Genomic DNA, 23,332 nt, shown 5'->3' on the forward strand with positions numbered 1-23,332 from the left:
TTGAATATCTACATTTCATCCTATTTTTGTCGAATATAATTGTGATCTGACTAAAGATGAATAAATGTTAATAAAGATACATTATTTATTTTATTTCCCTGTGATCGGATGATGTTAAAATTGAACGTTTAATTGAAATCATTAAAAGTTTATATTTCAATAGAAATAATTATTCAAAATGCGTTATAAGTAATAACCACAGGTTATTACAATGGTCACGGATTTACATAACTTCAATCTACAAGGCCTCTAAAACAGATGTTCATTAATATTTATCGCAAATACGTAGTCGAAGTAATTTAACACCTCGTTGCGGTGTGCGTTTCGCTTACTTGGGATTTTTTCCAATCATAAATAGCTTGGTTAATGTCGTCTGAAGTAGTTAAAGTAGATTGATAAAAAATATACTTACGAGCAAATGTATGGAATCACACCGTTTGTGTTTTGTACCGAGCGATCATAAGAACTGAATGACTATGTATCTATGGTTTCAATTTAAATATGTAATATTACCTTTAAAATGGTACCATTTTTATTATTCTTGTTTCAGTATTTAGTTCTTACGATCGCTCGGTACGAATAGGGTGATTCCATATTTTTGCGAGTGTAGTTTGTGTTCCATCACTAATGTATCGACTAAATCCCAAACTATAATTATTGATCACAACTCAAGTTACCCTATCAAAATAACATTGCTCCCAGCCGGATTCAAACTTGCGACTACAGGGTTGTGGTCCGGTACGCGTCAAAAATAAACATAAGGAACCGGTTTGACGAGTCTGGCGAGTGGTTTGCGGTACATATCATATCTAAATGAGTTAAAATCTCTCTCGGGTCAGAAGGGCTCTGTCCCTGCGTCGCTTGAGATACCTGCGTTGTGGTTAACACAAAATGTGCTAGTGTAACTTGAGAACTATGTGGAAACCAGGCGGCAACACCGATTCTGTTTATGAGTAAGTAAAATTATTATTTTATTGTAAGTTAGATATTTTCGAATTTCATTGATTCCTTAGCCAATTTCGTAATGTTATTTTTATATCATGTCATATTAAAATTATCTTGTTATTTTAAGAAACCATTATGTGCCGGTTTATTTATAGATTTGCGTAAGTTTATAAAATTACCAGTTTGAACAGCTTTAACGCTGAAATTGTTTTTTAAAATAACTAGTTTGAACAGCAACCGAACTGGTAGTCGTCTACTCTAATGTAAACACTGAATAAAATTACATTTATCAGTGACGATTGTGGTAGGTTACCTACTTACTTGTTTTCTTTTAATTTTCCAGCACAATTTCGTACATGTTACACATTGTTATAAAATTGTTAATAGCTACCTCAATATTAGTCCAAAGTGAATGCGTAGGTCGCAATTTACGGCTTGTAAATCAGTAAACTCTCACTTATTTAATAAAAATACATACTATTTAGTAGTTCCAATAAATGTATAAGAGAACATCTGTCGCCTTATCTCCCCCTATAATAACGTGTTAGGTCACTAAACCCCAAAAGTAAATAACATACTTATGTATAAGTAATAACAAGGTAAATAACAAAACGATCTTGTAATATTTGGAGCATAATTATTGTGTAAAATACGACTACAGTAGAAAAACTGTAGGTATTTTATAGGTAGGTACCTACATATAATATAATAAGTTGGTATGACGAAGTTCATCATGTATTCTATTTTTAGTAGATATTGACTGAGTTGTAGATAATATTGCCTATCACAAGCATATGCTAAAATTATGATACCTATCTAGTCATTATTGATTTACACCAGTAAATAAAACAAATACATTAATTAAGTAAGTAGGTACGCGTTTACTAAAACTTAATTAACTTCTGAGTTTCTTATCTATAATGTATTGTTCGGTGCCGGGACCTTTAGCGTTCATTCTTCTGTAAACATACTGTAATTAAAAACAATGTTTTCCTGTTTTCTAAAAAGAAATCGATCGTTCATTATCTGTCCAATACTTCACAGTTTTAGATCCCAATTCGGCGAAATTAGGCTCCTGTAATGTTTAGTCGAATTATTTCTATCACCCGGTTTGTATTCGTGCGGAAATTATGTGTGGATTCTGTAATAAGGTATACTTTTTATTGTTACCATTATCAAATTGCTATAAATAGATATATTCTATAGTTCAATAAGACAAGCGAAATCTTATTTATTTCTTGACTTCTCAAGTAATTGTTTCATATTGCTTATGAAGGATTAAGTAGATAAACTTTCTCACTCACTGTAAATAATAGATAATAATATTTAATTTTGTATTATGCATTACATGAACGATTGGTAACTTTATAGAGATGTCTGTCTAACCAATGGTTGGCTGGTAGAAATCGTGTATTGGCAATTTGGCATTAAGTCGTGTGTAGGTACTTTTATATTACCTAGTGTCTAATGAAATGTAAATCTAGTGCTAAGCATGCGCTCAACTTTAAAGGTGTTCCTTAGAAGTTGAGTGTTTGATTCAGATAATTTAGAGGTAGAATTGTTTGGTATAAATATGCTTACGGCGCATATGACCAGAGTATCTTCTTCAAATTTGCATAATTAGCCGGGCTAGGGTCTTGACTTAAGGTCATATGTCCCCTAGATGGGGCAGAGGGCGTTCACAACAGTCCTCCATCGCGTAGCCGGACTAAGATGCGACATTATAAAATCTTATTGATGAGTTTAGACGACAAATGTATAGGCTTATCATATAATCGATAAAATGCCTCGATAAACATTTATCATGGCGCGTATCCTAGGCCTAGGTACAGGTTTCTATTTACTCGTAAGTATACCTAGCTTCAATTCACAAAAGAGCCCCAAATCCAGTTGTCTCTGATATCAAGTGAGTATCGTTCCTCGGCCTCCGGGGTTATCGGGGGTCGCGTGCATCTACTCATATGCCGGGCGGGTCTGGAGGCCGGGACAGTCGGCGGAGGACCTTCTAGCCGAGATGGTTGCGACACCCATATCTGGAACTGCTGTGGCTGGGTAAACTTTTTGAAGTTTATTTCGTTGAGTGATAGTTTAAACGGACCGATTGTTATCATAGTAACTTACCTGTCTTCGAAGCCATCGTAATGAATTTTACTACGTCTTTGTTATCATTTATTACTATAGTTTTTTGTATTCAACTGACCTTATAAGTTTAGCTGAATAGACCAAATCATCGAAATATTAGCCTAGATATCGCTTACCGAAAACAAAACAAAAGAAGATATGAAACTACCTCCAAATTACATTAATGATTTGTCTTTTTAATAAACGCGCCCTTTACTACACCACTATATGATAGGTATGAATGCAATATACGACGTTGTACCTTTTTTCATGATCAAGGCAGGCTTTTAATTTGGTAGACAGTAATATAGGCGAAGGTTTAGATAAGCATTTTAACCCTTCAAACCCCGCGAATCTAGATGATGGGATAATACCTAACGAAAATTACGTACCTATTTGATTTTTGTCCAATTGACAATGGGGATGTTGCCTGGGTCAAAAAGCAAGAGTTTTAATTAGTCCGTCAGTTAACTTATCAAAAAATACTTTACACGTATTTTTCACTTTTTCAAACTAATGAAAATTTAAAGAGATATAGCGCCCCAAAGTTCAGAAGAAGAGGCCCGTGACGTCACCGCTTGCTTAAAAATGCCGCACGTTGTGACGTCGTGCGCAACTTCAACGCACCATAACTATGTAATTATTTGTTAGATTGACAAATAAAATTATATGTGTCCAATATTTTTTGATATTAAACATTACGGACTAAAAAAAATTTTTTAGGCAACTAGCCTATTCTATCAACTTTAATTTAATAACCTGTTGTCTTCCAGATCAATCCGAGATGACCTCCGCAGTCAAGTGGCGGAGCTTCGAAAGCTCTCGGCATCGTTCCAGCCGCGACTGGCCATCGTGCAGGTGGGCGGCCGCGAAGACTCCAACGTCTACATCAGGATGAAGCTCAAGGCTGCCGAGGACATCGGCATGAATGCTGAACATATTCGTTTGCCGAAGACCATCACTGAGACTGAGGTAGGTCTTATAATATAAATAAGTGAAGTAAGTAAGGTTGAAACTTTCAACTCCAGCCTATTCGGTCGTGGCCCACCTTAGTTCACCTGTGTGGACTACGGGCTCTTTTTCTTGCTTATGGTTTACCTCAGTCTATCTACTGTTCAACCATTCAGACTTTTGTCGGCCGATATAATATTTTTTTTACTTATTTTTTTTATTCAAACTGTTATAAGTATGAACAATTGAACATGTATGAAAGTGCGCACATTGCACTGACTTGGTATCGGCACAGAATAAGTATGGTATCGGCCAATTCCTCTTAGTAATAAGAAGTGACTAAAAGTCTGCGGGGAGTCCTAAAGAAACTTTTTTTTACTATTGAAAGAGGTAGGTATGTGTTCTTATATTTTTTAAGGAATTAATTATAATATGAATGTATTAAATATTTATTGGTAGGTTCAGTATAATTTAAAGAAAGACGTTTATAGGTAGGTAGGTAGGTACTTATTCATAAAAATAGTATAAAAATAATTATACGATAAAAACCCAGTCATTGTCCCACCATTTACCTAACAAAAGTTTTTTAATTATACATAAATATGCGTATCATCATAAGTAAAATATTATATCACAATTCGTTACGTTATCAAACCCTGAACTTACGACATTGGAGATAACAGTGGTTTATTTGCGTGTTTGCGTATACGGCAACTTTATTATTGTTATGATGTAAGAAAATACATTTCTTGAATAAACATCACATGATTTTTGATAACATTCTCTGATTTAATCATGGCATTGTAGTTAACTGCAATAGAATTTCTTGATAAAAAAGAAGTCAGTTAAACAAGAACAATGAAAAAATAATGAACAGATACTATGGAGTATAGTGTTCACGGTGTAGGTACTTAGTGAAATTATTTGACATTACGAAATCTACTTTATCATTTTCATTCGCAAAAATAATGCAAGCACTAGGATTTCCTTGGCACTCCATTTAAAAATTCTATCATCTTTAGGACTGCTTGATCTGTGATCCTGTAATAGGTATAGTCTGATTGGTTGAAGAATAGGACACAACTAGACAAAAGCTTCTCTCAAGGATTTCCACAACGATTAGTCCTGCGCCACCCATATTTAGCTGTTACCCGCGACCCTCACCAAAACATCTAGCTACCAAATAGGCTTTACGGAACAAATAAATATTTTATCTTATCACCAACAGCTCCTGCACGAGATCAGAGAACTGAACGAATCCCCGCACGTGCACGGAATCATCGTGCAAATGCCCTTGGACGCGGAGACCAACATCGATGCTCATCGCATCACCGACGCTGTCTCACCTGACAAGGATGTTGATGGGTAAATTATACTTGCCTTATGCCCTTTTTCACCGTCAATCCCTAATTTTTGAGTGACCTCTATGAAAACAAAATTCCTGTTATGTGTTACCGTAGGGGTCACTTAAAAATTAGGGATTGATGGTGAAAACGAGCATTAGCTTCTTAATGAAATAAGATAAGAACTTCAGCGGTACCATTAAGGATGTCCATGACAGACAGCTATCCCCCGGGTCGGGACTGCTCCCTTCACTGGTTGGGTTTCATCATTGGAGGCCAAGCTGCAGATCCTGGCTACCTACCAATTATTTAACATATTATTGCCTTATCCAAAAAATATTTTTTTTACAACTAGTACTGTTCCTCCAAAGATTCTTGTGACTGGCGCCTGTTATGACTAGTCCCTATGGAATACATAGATTTTGTATCAAATACTAAACATCAACATCATCATTTCAGCCTGAACACAGTGAACGAAGGTCGCGTAGCCGTCGGCGACCTCTCCGGCTTCATTCCCTGCACCCCGGCTGGCTGCGTGGAGCTGATCAAGCGCACCGGCGTGCCCATCGCTGGGAAGAACGTCGTCGTCATCGGCCGCAGCCGCATCGTGGGAACGCCAGTGTCAGAGCTGCTGAAGTGGGAACACGCCACTGTTACAGTCTGCCACTCGAAGACCAAGAATTTGAGTGAAATCGTAAGTTTTCTCCAGATCAGATTCTAAACGGCTTTATTAGTGTTATCGCTGGGAAGAACGTCGTCGTCATCGGCCGCAGCTGCATCGTGGGAACGCCAGTGTCAGAGCTGCTCAAGTGGGAACACGCCACTGTTACAGTCTGCCACTCGAAGACCAAGAATTTGAGTGAAATCGTAAGTTTTCTCCAGATCAGATTCTAAACGGCTTTAATAGTGTTATCGCTGGGAAGAACGTCGTTGTCATCGGCCGCAGCCGCATCGTGGGAACGCCAGTGTCAGAGCTGCTCAAGTGGGAACACGCCACTGTTACAGTCTGTCACTCGAAGACAAAAATCTGAGTGAAATCGTAAGTTTTATTCAGTAACTAGCTGACCCGGCGAACTTTGTTCCGCCTTAATGGCAATAAATAACGGGAAAAAAAGTATCCTATGTCCTTCTCCTGGCTCTAAACTACCTCCCTGACAATTTTCAGCTAAATCAGTTCAGCCGTTCTTGAGTTATAAGCGAAGTAACTAACACGACTTTCTTTTATATATATAGATAGACTAGCTGACCCGGCGAACTTTGTTCCGCCTTAATGGCAATAAATAACGGGATAAAAAGTATCCTATGTCCTTCTCCTGGCTCTAAACTACCTCCCTGACAATTTTCAGCTAAATCAGTTCAGCCGTTCTTGAGTTATAAGTGGAGTAACTAACACGACTTTCTTTTATATAATAGATTTATCTTGAATGAAATCCCAAATTTTCTCCAGAAGTCATTGGCCATAGACGTATCGTGGGCACACCCCGTAAAATCATAAGTTTACTCTTTGGGTGCTAATTGTTTTTTGCGGATAAGTATATTATTATGTCCTTTTGTCATTACAGCGGCATGGTACGAGTATCCCTAAAATTCTTCTTACTGATTAAATTATTATTCTTTACAAGGAAATAATTGTTGCAGGCCAAAACCGCCGATATCCTGGTGGTTGCTATCGGACGCGCTGAGATGGTACGAGGTTCGTGGATCAAGCCGGGCGCTGTAGTCATTGATTGCGGCATCAACCCAGGTAAATACAATTTAGCTAATTCAACATACAGTAGTTTACACCAGGCAGAGAATCGTAGCTGATACTTAGTGACTCTCTTGACTCTTAAATTATGTTTTAAGCAAATAAATTTATTTGATTTGATTTGATTTGATTTAAGAGTAAGCGCACACCGTTGATTTTTAGTTGGCCGATAGTTGTGCCCGATTTTAATTTGTATGAAGAATCGGCCAAATCAAATCGGCGTAGTGTGCGCACTCCCATACATGCCCGAGATCAACTGCCCGACTAAACTATCGGCCGACGAAAAATCAACGGTGTGCGCCTACTCTAACTAATAATGTTAGACGTCATACGAGTCTCCGGTGATTAAAAAATAGATTTTCTATTTGCATTATTTTTTCCGGCGCCTGAGAAAAAGCTACTTCGTATCTACCTATCAACTCTACTTTTTCATTTCTCCAGTTTACTATAATTTCCGCTTGCAACCGGTACACTCGTGATTCAGTTTGATATACTTCTTCCGACCACCGTAAACTAGTGTCAATTAGTAATGTGTTTGTTGCATTTCGTCGACAATCGACGGAACTGCTTGCGGCAGTCGTATTGACAAAACAAACGAATGTCGAGGCCGCATCGAGACAGTTCGGCGACTCCTCGCGTTGCAACTACACGCAGCATGTTGACTATAAAATTTTATCGTTCTTTACGAGCCATCAGAATCGACTTAAAGGTTTAGAAGAATCGGTAAGAAAATATTGCGTTAATCAATGAGCAATTTTAATAATAATTTTCATAGAATTTAAAAAACAAATCAAATTAAACATTTTTGTTCAATTTTGACCTGAATTTTGGCACTTATGAATGTCCAAAATAACTAAAAAGGTAGCGCTTTAGATCTGTCTCCTTTTCTTTTGGGCCCTGCCAGCGCTTCGAGACAAATAATATGGCAAGTGCTGAAAAGAAACTCCGGAACAGGACAAATGATTCCGATTTTTCAAAATGATTTTATCAAATCGTATTAAATTATCCCATATGGTTATGACATAGTCTCACTAACGCATAACGTTACGCTAGTTTTAAGTAGTAACGTAGGTATGCCCGTATCGGGTACCCGATCCCCAATTGAAATAAATTACTGCCTTGGATTTTTATTAAACTGATCGACTGTTACTTGTCGAACGAAATTGAAACTTATATTCCTAGAGTTAGAGTGGCAATAGGTATTAATTATAAGCAATGATAGATAGGTATATTCTTTTCAAATTGTTATAGAAACAAGTATAAGGCTGGTCAGATAATCAGATTTTGAAAACTCATCGAAATAAGAGGTGGTGTGACGATTTGGACCTAAACTTTTGAATCTCGCAGACTCGTGGATTTTTATTTTGTATTTCAACACATCGAAATAAATTAACAAAAACATTCCAGACCCTGAAAAGAGCAAGAAGTTGCTCGGCGACGTCGCGTACGCAGAAGCGAGCGCGGTCGCGTCGCACGTGACGCCGGTGCCAGGCGGCGTGGGCCCGATGACCGTGGCGATGCTCATGAGAAACACCGTGCAGGCCGCGCGCAGGCAGATCGAGCGTCTGCTGGCGCCCGCCTGGCCGCTCAAGCCGTTGAGATTGAACCCTGTGTCGCCGCCGCCGAGGTATTTAACTCGAATCTTTATTAATTAGGCACTAGGTTCAAAACATGACTTACTGCAGGGCGGCATGAGTATCTGCAGCTCAATTTTCCGTCGCTGCCACCAACTCTTTAACAGTTAGGCACTAAGGTTCAAATCGTGACGCCAATGCCAGGCGGCGTGAGTCAGAGTCTGCTCGCGCCCGCCTGGCCGCTCAAGCCGTTGAGATTGAACCCTGTGTCGCCGCCGCCAAAGTATTTAACTCTTTAACAGAAGGCACTAAAGTCCAAACTGTGCAGCGTAGGCGTCTCCGGGTGCGGCTGAATCTTCCATTACTGCCATCAAGGTATTTCAGTTTTTAACAGTAAGGCACTAAGGCTCAGAACGTGACGCCGGTACCGGGCGACGTGGGCCCGATGACCGTGGCGATGCTCATGAGAAACACCGTGCAGGCCGCGCGCAGGCAGATCGAGCGTCTGCTGGCGCCCGCCTGGCCGCTCAAGCCGTTGAGATTGAACCCTGTGTCGCCGCCGCCGAGGTAAAAAGCTCTTTAACAGAAGGCATTAAGGTTCAAAACCGTGCAGCGAAGGTGTCTGCGGCTGAATCTTCAGTCACCGCTGCCAAGGTATTTCAGTTTTTAACAAGTAAGGCACTAAGGTCTCAAATCGTGACACCGGTGCGGTGCTGCTCAGCGTGGGCGTCTGTGGCTGAATCTTCCATTACTGCCATCAAGGTATTTCAGTCTTTAACAGTAAGGCACTAAGGTTCAGAACTTGACGCCGGTGACGGGTGGCGTGGGCCCGATGACCGTGGCGATGCTCATGCGGAACACCGTGCAGGCCGCGCGCAGGCAGATCGAGCGTCTTCTGGCGCCCGCCTGGCCGCTCAAGCCGTTGAGATTGAACCCTGTGTCGCCGCCGCCAAGGTATGTAACTCTTTAACAGAAAGCACTAAGGTTCAAAACCGTGCAGCGTGGGCGTCTGCGGCTGAATCTTCCACTACTGCCACCAAGGTATTTCAGTCTTCAACAGTAAGGCACTAAGGTCTTAATCTTAATTGTGACGCCGGTGCCAGGCGGCGTGGGCCCGATGACCGTGGCGATGCTCATGAGAAACACCGTGCAGGCCGCGCGCAGGCAGATCGAGCGTCTGCTGGCGCCCGCCTGGCCGCTCAAGCCGTTGAGATTGAACCCTGTGTCCCCGCCACCAAGGTATATAATTCTTTAAAGGTTAAGAACTAAGGTTCAAAACGTGACGCCGGTGTTAGGCCATGCTCATGAGAAACACCGTGCAGGCCGCGCGCAGGCAGATCGAGCGTCTTCTGGCGCCCGCCTGGCCGCTCAAGCTGTTGAGATTGAACCCTGTGTCCCCGCCACTAAGGTATATAATTCTTTAAAGGTTAAGAACAAATGTTCATAACGTGACGCCGGTGTTGGGCCATGCTCATGAGAAACACCGTGCAGGCCGCGCGCAGGCAGATCGAGCGTCTGCTCACGCCCGCCTGGCCTCTCAAGCCGTTGAGATTGAACCCTGTGTCGCCGCCGCCGAGGTAAAAAACTCTTTAACAGAAGGCACTAAGGTTCAAAACTGTGCAGCGTAGGCGTCTGCGGGTGTGGCTGAATCTTCCGTTACTGCCACCAAGGTATTTCAGTCTTTAACAGTAAGGCACTAAGGTTCAGAACGTGACGCCGGTGCCGGGTAGAGTGGGCCCCATGACCGTGGCGATGCTCATGAGAAACACCGTGCAGGCCGCGCGCAGGCAGATCGAGCGTCTGCTCGCGCCCGCCTGGCCGCTCAAGCCGTTGAGATTGAACCCTGTGTCGCCGCCGCCAAGGTATATAACTCTTTAACAGTAGGCACTAAGGTCCAAAACCGTGCAACGTTGATATCAGCGGCTGAATCTTCAATCATAGCTGCCAAGGTATTTCAGCCTTTAACAGTAAGGCACTAAGGTCTAAAATCGTTGCGATGCTCATTAGAAACACCATGCAGGCCGCGCGCAGGCAGATCGAGCGTCTGCTCGCGCCCGCCTGGCCTCTCAAGCCGTTGAGATTGAACCCTGTGTCGCCGCCGCCGAGGTAAAAAAAACTCTTTAACAGAAGGCAGTAAGGTTCAAAACCGTGTAGCGAAGGTGTCTGCGGCTGAATCTTCAGTCACCGCTGCCAAGGTATTTCAGTCTTTAACAGTAAGGCACTAAGGTCTAAAATCGTGGCGATGCTCATTAGAAACACCGTGCAGGCCGCGCACAGGCAGATCGAGCGTCTGCTCGCGCCCGCCTGGCCTCTCAAGCCGTTGAGATTGAACCCTGTGTCGCCGCCGCCGAGGTAAAAAACTCTTTAAAAGAAGNTTCAAAACCGTGTAGCGAAGGTGTCTGCGGCTGAATCTTCAGTCACCGCTGCCAAGGTATTTCAGTCTTTAACAGTAAGGCACTAAGGTCTAAAATCGTGGCGATGCTCATTAGAAACACCGTGCAGGCCGCGCACAGGCAGATCGAGCGTCTGCTCGCGCCCGCCTGGCCTCTCAAGCCGTTGAGATTGAACCCTGTGTCGCCGCCGCCGAGGTAAAAAACTCTTTAAAAGAAGGCATTAAGGTTCAAAACCGTGCAGCAAAGGTGTCTGCGGCTGAATCTTCAGTCACCGCTGCCAAGGTATTTAGCTCTTTAACAGTAAGCGCTAAGGTTCAAAACGTGACGCCGGTGCCGGGTGGAGTTGGCATCTGCAGCTGAATCTTAAGTCGCCGCTACCAAGGTATTTAACTCTTTAACGGTTAGGCACTAGGTTCCAAAACGCGACACCGGTTCAAGGCGATTTATGCCCAATGACTTTTTTACTGTTGCCAAAACTCTCCATGCCTTAAATACTCCCTATTAAAAGTCTTATTCCTCCCCAGTGACATCGTAATCGCGAGGTCGCAGAAGCCCAAAGACATCGCCGAACTGGCTGATGAGATCGGGCTGTTCCCTAACGAGGTGTCGCAGTACGGGCGCACTAAGGCCAAGATATCGCTGTCGGTGTTGGACCGCTTGAAGGGACAAAAGGAGGGGAAATACATCGTGGTCGCTGGGTAAGTTAAGTTATAGAAAGCATAAGGGATTAATCAACTTAAGCAATTGGTTTACGTCAGTAAAGATGTATTATCTGATTTATTTATTCGATACTGATTCTCACCATTTGATAAATGCGGCGAAAAGTAAGCGTCACACTCGTCTTATAAACATTTTGAAACTATCATAACTGAAGCCTTCAACAGCCTGCAACAATACAAAATCCATTGTGTGATCGGATTCCCGACAAAATGTATTGACAGGCAACTCTTATTTTTTCGTGCAAAATATCATTCATTTCATCTATTTTGAGCAACTGTGTTGATATAAATTGTAGGTATTTGGTACTGGCTAAATGTGATATATTCCAAACATTTCTCGCCAGCATCACTCCAACTCCTCTGGGCGAAGGCAAGAGCACCACTCTACTAGGGCTGGTACAGGCACTGGGCGCGCGGCGCGGGCGCAACTCCTTCGCCTGCATGCGGCAGCCCTCGCAGGGACCCACCTTCGGCGTCAAGGGCGGCGCGGCCGGCGGCGGTTACTCACAGGTGAGAATAAACGTCTTTTTATAAGCACCTCTCGGTAGCACAATGCCGACTCCCCAAGGAGAGGTCAAGAGCACCACTCTACTAGGGCTGGTACAAGCACTAGGCGCGCGGCGCGGGCGCAACTCCTTCGCCTGCATGCGGCAGCCCTCGCAGGGACCCACCTTCGGCGTCAAGGGCGGCGCGGCCGGCGGCGGTTACTCACAGGTGAGAATAAACGTCTTTTTATAAGCACCTCTCGGTAGCACAATGCCGACTCCCCAAGGAGAGGTCAAGAGCACCACTCTACTAGGGCTGGTACAAGCACTAGGCGCGCGGCGCGGGCGCAACTCCTTCGCCTGCATGCGGCAGCCCTCGCAGGGACCCACCTTCGGCGTCAAGGGCGGCGCGGCCGGCGGCGGTTACTCACAGGTGAGAATAAACGTCTTTTTATAAGCACCTCTCGGTAGCACAATGCCGACTCCCCAAGGAGAGGTCAAGAGCACCACTCTACTAGGGCTGGTACAAGCACTAGGCGCGCGGCGCGGGCGCAACTCCTTCGCCTGCATGCGGCAGCCCTCGCAGGGACCCACCTTCGGCGTCAAGGGCGGCGCGGCCGGCGGCGGTTACTCACAGGTACGAACAAATGTAACCTTGGGCACCTCTGGGTGACATAATACCGACTCTCAGTCGGCAAGAGTACGAAGTTCTAAAAATAAAGGATCTCACTTTACCTGTCAACCCTGCCGTTGTTGTGAAAATTATAATCGGTCACGTGTTGAATTTCTATTCTCTTTTATATTAATATTTAAACCCGATGCAACGATTCTATAAAACACGGGACATGGGACAACACATTATGTTCAGAGAAAAATATTTGGTGATTAAAATGGAACCTAAATCTGTTCAGGTAGAGCCTATCTCTTGTGAGCAGTGACTGACAGACACGACTCGCGCGTTTAAAGATTCATTGAAAAAACACTATGGTTTATAACAAAACTAACTTTTGCCCGCGGCTTCACGCGCGTGAAATTTCGTTTGTCGCAGATCGTCATAAATTATAGCCTATATATTATTCTGGGTTATAAACAATAATACTGTAAAGTTTCATCAAAATCCGTTTAGTAGTTTTTGCGCGAAAGAGTAACAAACATCCAGACATCCAAACTTTCGTATTTATAATACGAGTATTAGTGGGATCTAAAGACTCCAAAACAATTATTCCAGGTCATCCCAATGGAAGAGTTCAATCTGCATTTAACCGGCGACATCCACGCAGTAACCGCAGCCAACAACCTGCTTGCTGCCCAAATGGACGCGCGTATCTTTCACGAGCTCACCCAAAAAGATGGACCTCTATATGACCGCTTAGTGCCAAGGATCAAGGGAGTGAGAAAGTTCTCTCCCATCCAGCTCAGGAGATTGCAAAGATTGGGCATCAACAAGACCGACCCGGACTCTTTGACAGACGAGGAAAAGACCAAATTCGCTAGATTGGACATCGACCCTTCGAAGATTATGTGGAACAGAGGTAAGAACCGTGTTAAGATCAGTAAAAATATCTATTACGATAGTCTAGTTTTTAATCCCAGTCAAAAAGTCTGAGTCCAAGTAGAGCCGGCTGTTATTTTCTGCGACGCCTATTAGATAAATGTTACCCTAAGCTAAAGGCAGTTTTCCCAAAGATTAGTTGTATAGGCGAAAGTAAATGTCGATTAAAATTGACATGCAAGTTTTTATAAGTTCACCAACTCCTGCGCAGGTCTCTCTGCGGCCTGTTTGCATACACGTCGCTCGTGGTAAAGTAAATTCATAAACCTATCCTAAAACATATTATTTCCTTTGCCTCCAGTTGTGGACCTCAACGACCGCTACCTCCGCAAGGTGACAATCGGACAGTCGCCCACAGAGAAGGGCTACACTCGCGAGACAGCCTTCGACATCTCCGTGGCTTCTGAGATCATGGCCATCCTGGCGTTGGGCAATGATGTGGACGACATCAAGCAGAAGCTGGCCAGTATGGTCGTAGCTCTTGACAAGAAGGGCAACCCCGTCACGGCTGATGACTTGGTGAGTTAAACTTTACATACTACTCGATATAGTTAATTGCGCACCTGGCAGCTGTCGTGACGTCACAATATCGACACTGGTACGGACGGGGCAAACGGGGTGTGCGGGTGATTGCAAAGGAGAGTCGCATTCCAGCGAGGTTAGCTCGATCGGGTTGTAAGAATTTATTCCTGTAACTTTATGACTTTTCTTTCAACGACTTAGAGCCAATAACGCAGTTTTGTTTTCGATAGCTAATATTGAAGGGGATCGATGACCTGAAGAAGGCCAATGGAAGTATAAATACTTAGGGAGATCTTTGTCCAAAATTAGTCGCTCGGCTCGGGAGAAGTGCGGTTCAAATCCTCCATTCACTTCTAGTAAATTTACGTAATAAGGGAGTCGTCTGCGAGACGAGAGCGAAACTAATGACCTGTAGGCCTAAGATGCGCGCCGCGATAAGCGGTTATCACGCCATTTTATCGATTTTGCCCATACATTTTGTCGTCGATAAAAGTTATCACGGCGCGCATCTTAGGCCTACTGATGATGATTATGGTTATTTCCAGGGCATGACAGGAGCGCTGCTAGTGCTGCTAAAGGACGCGTTTGAGCCGACGCTGATGCAGTCTTTAGAAGGCACGCCGGTGCTCGTCCACACCGGGCCCTTCGCCAACATCGCTCATGGCTGCTCCTCCATCCTGGCCGATAGGATCGCGCTTAAGCTGGCTGGCGAGCGCGGTTACGTCGCCACTGAAGCCGGATTCGGCTCTGATATTGGTGAGTGCTGGTGCCAATATTCGGGAATGCCTAATAATAAATAAATAAATAAATGCTGGTCACACCGGGCCTTTCGCCAACATCGCTCATGGCTGCTCCTCCATCCTGGCCGATAGGATCGCGCTCAAGCTGGCCGGAGAGCGCGGTTATGTCGCCACTGAAGCCGGATTCGGCTCTGATATTGGTGAGTGCTGGTGCCAATATTAGAGTATGTTGGTCACACAGGCCCAACATCGCCACAGCGGCACCGTGGCGCAAACTCTGAACACAGCGGGGTGAGGGGTGGCGTTACTTATCCGAAAAATCGTTGCGTTGGCGCCACGCAGATGCGACACTAAAACGACGATGCTCGAAAGATTCTAGTGTTTTAAGAGACTGCAGAGAAGTTTGGACAGGACCAGTGTCTCTAAGTAAAATATTTTATAATATTCCATTGTATTTTTATTTTTATTCTATAAAGAAAATTGTATCTCCTCGGCAGGTATGGAGAAGTTCTTCGACATCAAGTGTCGCGCGAGCGGTGCGAGCCCGCACTGCGCCGTGCTCGTCAGCACCGTGCGCGCGCTCAAGATGCACGGCGGCGGCCCGCCCGTCACGCCCGGCGCGCCGCTCCACGACGTCTACGTCAAGGTACCTTACTGCTAACAGAATAGAGTTCACTTTGGCGTGCTAGTTTGTATATACAATGCGCGCCCACACTGCGCCATACTGGTTTCCCGCCCGTCACGACGCACTGCACGACGCTGCACGACGTCTACGTCAAGGTACCTTACCGCCTATAGAATAGGATCCACATTGGTACGGCGCGCGCCGGCTCGTCAGCACCGTGCGCGCGCTCAAGATGCACGGCGGCGGCCCGCCCGTCACGCCCGGTGCGCCGCTGCACGACGTCTACGTCAAGGTACCTTACTACTAACAGAATAGAGTTCACTTTGGCACGGCGCGCCATGCTGCTGCTGCCCGACGTCTAGTTTGAGGTACCTTACCGCCTATGGAATAGGATCCACATTGGTACGGCGCGCGCCGGCTTGTCAGCACCGTGCACGTGCTCTAGATGTATACGTCAAGGAACCTTACCATTAACAGAATAGAGTTCACTTTGGCACGGCGGCGGCTCGCCCGTCTCGCCCGGCGCGCCGCTGCACGACGTCTACGTCAAGGTACCTTACTGCTAACAGAATAGAGTTCACTTTGGCACGGCGCGCCATGCTGCTGCTGCCCGACGTCTATGTCAAGGTACCTTACCGCCTATGGAATAGGATCCACATTGGTACGGCGCGCGCCGGCTCATCAGCACCTTTCACGCGCTCAAGATGTATTCGTCAAGGTACCTTACTACTAACAGAATAGAGTTCACTTTGGTACGGCGCGCCATGCTGCTGCTGCCCGACGTCTACGTCAAGGTACCTTACCGCTAACAGAATAGAGTTTACTTTGGCACGGCGGCGGCCCGCCCGTCACGCCCGGCGCGCCGCTCCACGACGTCTACGTCAAGGTACCTTACTGCTAACAGAATAGAGTTTACATTGGCACGGCGCGCCATGCTGCTGCTGCCCGACGTCTACGTCAAGGCACCTTATCGCCTATCTAATAGGATCCACATTGGTACGGTGCGCGCCGGCTCAAGATGCATACGTCAAGGTTCCTTACCACTAACAGAATAGAGTTTACTTTGGTGTGCGAGAACGGAGCCCGGACTGCGCCATGCTGGTTGCTCCTCACGTGCAGCGCGCCGTTGCAAGACGTCTACGTCGAAGTACCTTGCCACTCACGGAATAGGGTCCACATTAAGGCCCTTGCCACACTGGCGGATTGCAAGCGTTTTCTGGGCGGAGCAGGGGCGTGGCGCGGTACACCGCGTGTCCGTGTACATATTGCAAGCATTTTGGCGCTGCTGCTCTACTTGCAATCCGCCAGTGTGACAAGGCCCTAAGAATGACGACCGCTGACTTTACTACTTACAGATTATGGTTCACATTTCTACGTAACGGCGTAGACTTTTACAAAACCACTGCTGACTCACCACTTACCTTAACTTATAGTGTTTAATAAATGAATTTTATTACAGGAAAACCTAGAATTACTGAGCAAAGGTTTATGCAATTTGGGCAAACACATCAGCAATGGCAACAAATTCGGCGTCCCAGTCGTGGTCGCGGTCAACAGACACGGGTGAGTTCATATCAATAAAGAATCAATGAACCGATAATACATAGGTATATTATTATGTGTGTTCATTCGTTTCGGTCATGGTATTTTGAACAATAAAGCTATTGATGTCAAAGTAAACTGCAGTCCTATTGATTGAAGCCGGATACGAGTGTCTAGTGCCATTACTTTGTATAACAAAGATAAAATGATGCATTTGGGTTTCTTTAAGTATCTACTTAACTATGTCCACAAAATATAACAGAAGGTAAACTCATGTATGTACCTCGCTTTGCATACCTCGCTCGCTCGCACGCTCGGCCGTCGCGCTAGGGTTGTCTTGTCATGTGTTGCGTTTATTTCGTTATGATAGAAAAATGTTACTCTTAATACTATGGAAGAAAGGCAATAACAGATATCCACGTATACTTATGTAGTTATGTTTAGTACGTTATTATAGTAATAGTTTGCAAACAAATACACGAGAAGGAAGTAGTATGTAGTTGAGTGGTTGACACTATTATCCAATAATTCCTAAAACCTCTCTAAAACAATTCGATATTCCTAATAATTGAGTTGGCTTCCAATTTGTCAACGTTAAACGAACTATTGAAATACAAATAAATACCTTACTTCCCTTCCGGAATCAACTGTTAGTTTCAAAAACGAAAATTTAGTTTTTAATGTTGAGTGTAAGCAACCGTCTACTTAACAAATGTTATATACCCCTTTTTTGTTGTTCACTAATTTTCGCACAAAAAAAATAATTTTACGAACGCGTGAGCAGCGTCACTCAAGAGAACGCAGTCGCGCCTCGCATTCGTCCGAGACAGTCTTGATAACGCGTACGTGAGCGGTGTCTATGTGTGCGTGGCTCGAGCGCGCTTAGTATGGAGTTTACCTTCTGTTATATTTTGTGCTATGTCGTTAGCGCAACAAAAACAATAGACATGTTGACACCACAGTCAATTGACGTACTTTTTAAAACTGTCAAAACGAAACTCTCCCATAGATTTTGTATGGCACTACAAGCAAGTGACGTCACTATTTTGTCAACTCAATTAAACTACTTTTTCAATTACAATGCGACCAAAAATCGTAATTTACAGGTAATTTAAAATAAATTAAGTTTTTAAGACCAGAATGAAGGGTCTTTTTAAAACAGTTGTGGTTTCGAATTATTGGGGTTTGGTGTCAAACTGCCTCTTTTTTTCCGTGTTACGGAACTATTACATTATGTGGTAAATTCGCAATACTGTATTACGCTTCGGCTACTTACTATGTGATAAACAAATTCGCAATTCAACCACAGAAACGACACCCAAGGGTACTACTGCTTAAGTTTAATAAACAAATTTTATTTCAGAAACGATACACAAGCAGAACTGAATCTGGTGAAAGACTACGCCGAGAAGAACGGTGCTTTCCGCGCGGTCATATGCGACCATTGGGCCAAGGGTGGCGAGGGAGCCCTAGACTTAGCAGACGCTGTCATCGCGGCCTGCGAGGCGCCTTCCAAGTTCCAGTACCTCTACCCGCTGGAAATGCCCATCCTGGACAAGATTAAGAAGATTGCCACCGAGATGTATGGCGCAGGGACTGTGGAGTACACCGATGAAGTCCTAGAGAAGATCAAGCTGTTCACTGAGAAGGTATTGCGCATAAACCACTTTTCCTTATACATAGATAGATAGGTAGATCGCTTTAATGTACGCGTATAGTGCTTTTAAATGCAGTCTACTTTTATTTTGGGGAGTGATTCTTACGCCCGTATTCACAAACATTACTATGAGGTCTCACAGTGCGCGTGGACGCACAGGGTGACACACGAACCAATCACAGAGCTCTATTCAACGCTGTACGTTCTATTTGCTGCTTCACTTAAGCAAGCATCATTTGTGAATACGGACGATAGAATCTTAAGTTTGTATGTGCTTCTTAAACATCGTAAAAATTGGTGGACATTTTACCTAATGATTTATCATTCTGATGTTTCGGCAGTAAAAATAAAAACGATGTCGTATCTCCTTAAAAAAAAGTGGACAAATAATTGGCATCGCATTTAAACCATTACAATATTTGGTTCAAGTTTAAAACGTTGTTTATTCTCTTGCAGGGATACGACAAGTTCCCGATCTGCATGGCCAAGACGTCCAACTCTTTGACCGGCGACCCGGCCATCAAAGGAGCACCCGTGGGCTTCCCGCTCAAGGTCAACGGGATCTTTGTATCCGTGGGCGCACGGTTCGTGGTCCCAATGGTGGGCGAAATCACGAAAATGCCCGGCCTGCCCACTCGGCCTAGCATCTACGATATAGATCTGAACACCACCACTGGAGAGATCGAGGGACTGTTCTAAATAAATCAAATTAAGTCGATCAGCAATAACTATAAGAAAAACTCTTGTTTTGGAACAATTCTTTATATCAGGTAAAATTGATAAAGTGCAAATCGATGTCCATTTATTACCATGCAGTTTTAACATGTCTAAAATACTCCAAGAATCTATTTCTTTTTTTTAATCGTATTTTAGTCGATGGATTTTGTTATTGTTGAACGAAGCTTTAAATTGGGGACCAAAATGTATATTATATTATAATCGCAATTATGCTGCTATATTTATAATGCAATAAAGATTTTACTGTTTATTCATGGTTTTAATAATGATTTATGTAAGGCTTAGGGCCAGTTTCATTGGTAATGAGGCGACAATAACCCAATGGTTCACCATTCGTGCCATTGGTGTCCGACTGGCCAACTTGAGATCCGATTAATTTCGATTAATCAGCGTCAGGACGATTTTGGTTTTATGAACCCACTAGTAACAAGCACTTAGCTAGTTTACCACAAGGGGTTAACGGGAATACTCTTAAAAAATACTTTTTAGAAGCTGCCAAAACGTTATTTGATACAGCGATGCCAATATAATTATAGAAACTGAAGATCTGGCCAGTAAAAAGATGATTGCATTACGTTCATATGGTTTTTCCCAATGCGTCTTAAGTGATCTAAATTGATGGGTTATTTCCAGCGAAAATTTGCACGTTACTGTTTATTGACTTCTGTACCAGAATAGACTGATATACCTAGTAAACATATTTCAAACGAGACTCGCCCAATTCATCTAATTTCACCTTTCGGCGAATAGGCAGAACTCCAGAAGCGAAAACGTTAATTGAGGCAAATAGCAGTCAATTGCAACTATTTTCGCAGTGTACCTAGTTATATTTCCCAAGAATATTAATATTAAGTAATATATTATTTATTCATTCAAGTCTTAAAAAGAACGAGGTTTCAAAATATCAAATAGAGAAACCTCAGAGCTTACACCATGCGCGTTCTGAAAGTACTCGTAGGTAGGGTTTTGAGTAGACTTTTCTTGCAAAACGCCGAACTTTCATGATAATTTTTAAAAGATACCAGCTTAATCTTGCTTTGAAAATTTGCAGTTCTTGACTGCTACATATTTAGATATTATTAATGTATTTATTAATTTACTCGTACATAATTGAGTTATTTGCGTTCAACACAATACTGATCATTAGGTAGGTATATTAGGTATCAAAGCATCTTAGTGTACCTACCTACACTCGCGAGCAAAACTATGGAATCACTTACATGAAGTTGTTTCCACGCGATCTTGTGTACTAACGAATTTGTTAGTAACAAAAAAAGTGGCACCACTTTAAAGATTAAACTTTTACCTTTAAATTGATACCAAATTCATTTAAATCACACCAGTATTTAAAAAGATATCGCGGCTGATATGAAGAAGTAAGGAAAAAGACATGTATCAACTGTTTGATACGTCGCGAGTTGCGGCCCATTTACCCCCTATAAAAGCACGTGTTTTCGGATTTTTGCTTTCACACGTTGATCCATACACATCTCAGCTTCTTTTGACACTTTACCTGGGGTTCTACACCTTCAGAAGCAGCACAAATCCTTGCACTATTGCAAGCAGGGCTCAGCCAGCGGGCTGTCGCATGTCAGCTCCACATAAGCCAGTCCTGGGTTTCGAAAGTTTTAAGACGCTTTCGGGAGACTAGTGGCTTTATCCCGAGACCAAGTTCTGAACAGTGCCAGTGCACATCGCAGAAGGATGACCGTTTTTTCATGTCAACCTCTCTATGAAATCATCATTTGAGTGGTATCGACGTCCAGCAAGAGCTCAGAAATGTTCGTAGGATAGCTGTTAGCGTGTGGACAGTTCGTCTAAGATATAAGCAATAGAATTTGACTCCAAAAAGGCCTGCCACAGGCTCGAAACTGACGGCAGGTCACCGATAAGCACGCTTTCAATTTGCTCGTACACATCTCGATGGGAAGTCGAGCAAGCCACCCCCATAAGCCACTGTTTCAGCGAACCAGCACTGCACAAATCGCTCCCTAGGCTGCCTATAGACCCGACCTCTTCAACTGCTGCACTGCAAACACAGTCTGCATTCATCGGAGAACAAAACTCGCCTCCAGTACTCGCCTACCCATCAAAATAAGTGCGAGTTAATTGAAAGCGTGCTCGTCGGTGACCTGCCGTCAGTTTCGAGCCTGTGGCAGGCCTTTTTGGAGTCAAATTCTATTGCTTATATCTTAGACGATCTGTCCACACGCTAACAGCTATCCTACGAACATTTCTGAGCTCTTGCTGGACGTCGATACCACTCAAATGATGATTTCATAGAGAGGTTGACATGAAAAAACGGTCATCCCTCTGCGATATGCACCGGCGCTGTTCAGAACTTGGTCTCGGGATAAAGCCACCAGTCTCCCGAAAGCGTCTTAAAACTTTCGAAACCCAGGACTGGCTTATTTGGAGCTGACGTGCGACAGCCCGCTGGCTGAGCCCTTCTTGCAATAGTGCAACGATTTGTGCTGCTTCTGTAGGTGTAGAATCCCAGGTAAAGTGTCAAAAAAAGCGGAGATGTGTATGGATCAACGTGTGAAAGCAAAAATCCGAAAACAGGTGTTTTTATAGGGGGTAAGTAGGCCGCAACTCGCGACGTATCAAACAGTTGATACATGTCTTTTTTCTTACTTCTTCACATCAGCCGGGATATCTTTTTAAATACCGGTGTGATTTAAATGAATTTGGTATCAATTTAAAGGTAAAAGTTTAATCTTTAAAATGGTGCCACTTTTTTTGTTACTAACATTCGTTAGTACACAAGATCGCGTGGAAACAACTTCATGTAAGTGATTCCATAGTTTTGCTCGCGAGTGTATTATTGAAACGCTAATTTGTAATTTACAATCCATCTCACGTCTCAATAAAAACACTAATGTAAGAACAAGAATAGTGATATTGCGCAGATATACAGTNAGTATTTTGGAACTTTATCAATTTATTTTGACGTTCCAAGATTACTAATTATCTTACCGGTCTCAATTGATTTACGAGCTTGCACGCTCTCAGCCCATTATTTAGAAGCTACGAATGCAAATTGCAATTTCCATTATCATTGAATTTGCATTCGCAATGTCACCTAAGTGATGAAGATAAGGACTTACAGAAAACAACATGCATTCGTGTCAATATTTCTCGTAATTTTCAACCTTCTTTACAGATCCACCTCTTTTTGTGTTTAACTAGAATTAAATTTAAATTGTTATCTTTGAAAGCCTACAAAATTTAGAGTTGAGTACCTACTTAAACTTAGTCTTTCAAAACAACTCCTCGTGACTCCTAAAAAGACATAACCCTAATAATAGTTTAAGAGACAATTCCCAGCTCTCGTTCCCACGGCTGCAACTCCTGTGTAGCAGCCAGGATCTACCGTCAAATAAAAACTGTAAACGCTAGTAGGTACCTACATAGACTATCACGCTGAAGCTGAAAACTATAGTAACTATTTTACTGGGATTACGATTTTGAAAACCACTTTCACGCACAATGCCAGCTCTGGTTTACCTCAAATTATTGTACCACCTACAATCGCGGTACTTAGCTCTATTTCTGTACCGCAGCTTTCAATGCCCGCATCGGAATTGTATCAACAAACAAATTCCTAGAATCAAAAGCTGCTTTTAAGAGGACTATAAAATTCGCTATAACTATTTACGACGCACTATTAGCTAC

General features: G+C 43.4%; 1 protein-coding gene across 5 annotated transcripts; it reads left to right on the plus strand.

The window, feature by feature from the left end:
- Nucleotides 1-728: 728 nt before the first annotated feature.
- Nucleotides 729-19,904, plus strand: pug (pug C-1-tetrahydrofolate synthase, cytoplasmic). 5 transcript variants are annotated; one of them, XM_028310339.1, is made up of 16 exons: nucleotides 2,896-2,997; nucleotides 3,840-4,038; nucleotides 5,246-5,382; nucleotides 5,820-6,054; nucleotides 6,999-7,104; nucleotides 8,515-8,734; nucleotides 11,599-11,772; nucleotides 12,138-12,303; nucleotides 13,507-13,810; nucleotides 14,132-14,349; nucleotides 14,898-15,005; nucleotides 15,190-15,292; nucleotides 15,590-15,738; nucleotides 17,177-17,280; nucleotides 18,623-18,908; nucleotides 19,373-19,904. In XM_028310339.1, the coding sequence occupies exons 1-16, from the start codon at nucleotides 2,960-2,962 to the stop codon at nucleotides 19,613-19,615; spliced, it is 2,790 nt and encodes a 929-aa protein (XP_028166140.1). In that variant the 5' UTR covers nucleotides 2,896-2,959; the 3' UTR covers nucleotides 19,616-19,904. The 5 variants fall into 5 exon arrangements, with proteins under 5 accessions (XP_028166138.1, XP_028166140.1, XP_028166137.1 ...); XM_028310336.1 differs by lacking the exon at nucleotides 15,190-15,292 and adding an exon at nucleotides 9,785-9,920 and having other exon boundaries at nucleotides 8,515-8,598; nucleotides 14,898-15,108; XM_028310337.1 differs by lacking the exons at nucleotides 2,896-2,997; nucleotides 15,190-15,292 and adding an exon at nucleotides 729-953 and having other exon boundaries at nucleotides 14,898-15,108.
- Nucleotides 19,905-23,332: the final 3,428 nt, after the last annotated feature.

This window comes from Ostrinia furnacalis, unplaced genomic scaffold, assembly GCF_004193835.3.
Source record: "Ostrinia furnacalis isolate ACB-3 unplaced genomic scaffold, ASM419383v2 OfSCF3012, whole genome shotgun sequence".
NCBI classification, from domain to species: domain Eukaryota; kingdom Metazoa; phylum Arthropoda; class Insecta; order Lepidoptera; family Crambidae; genus Ostrinia; species Ostrinia furnacalis.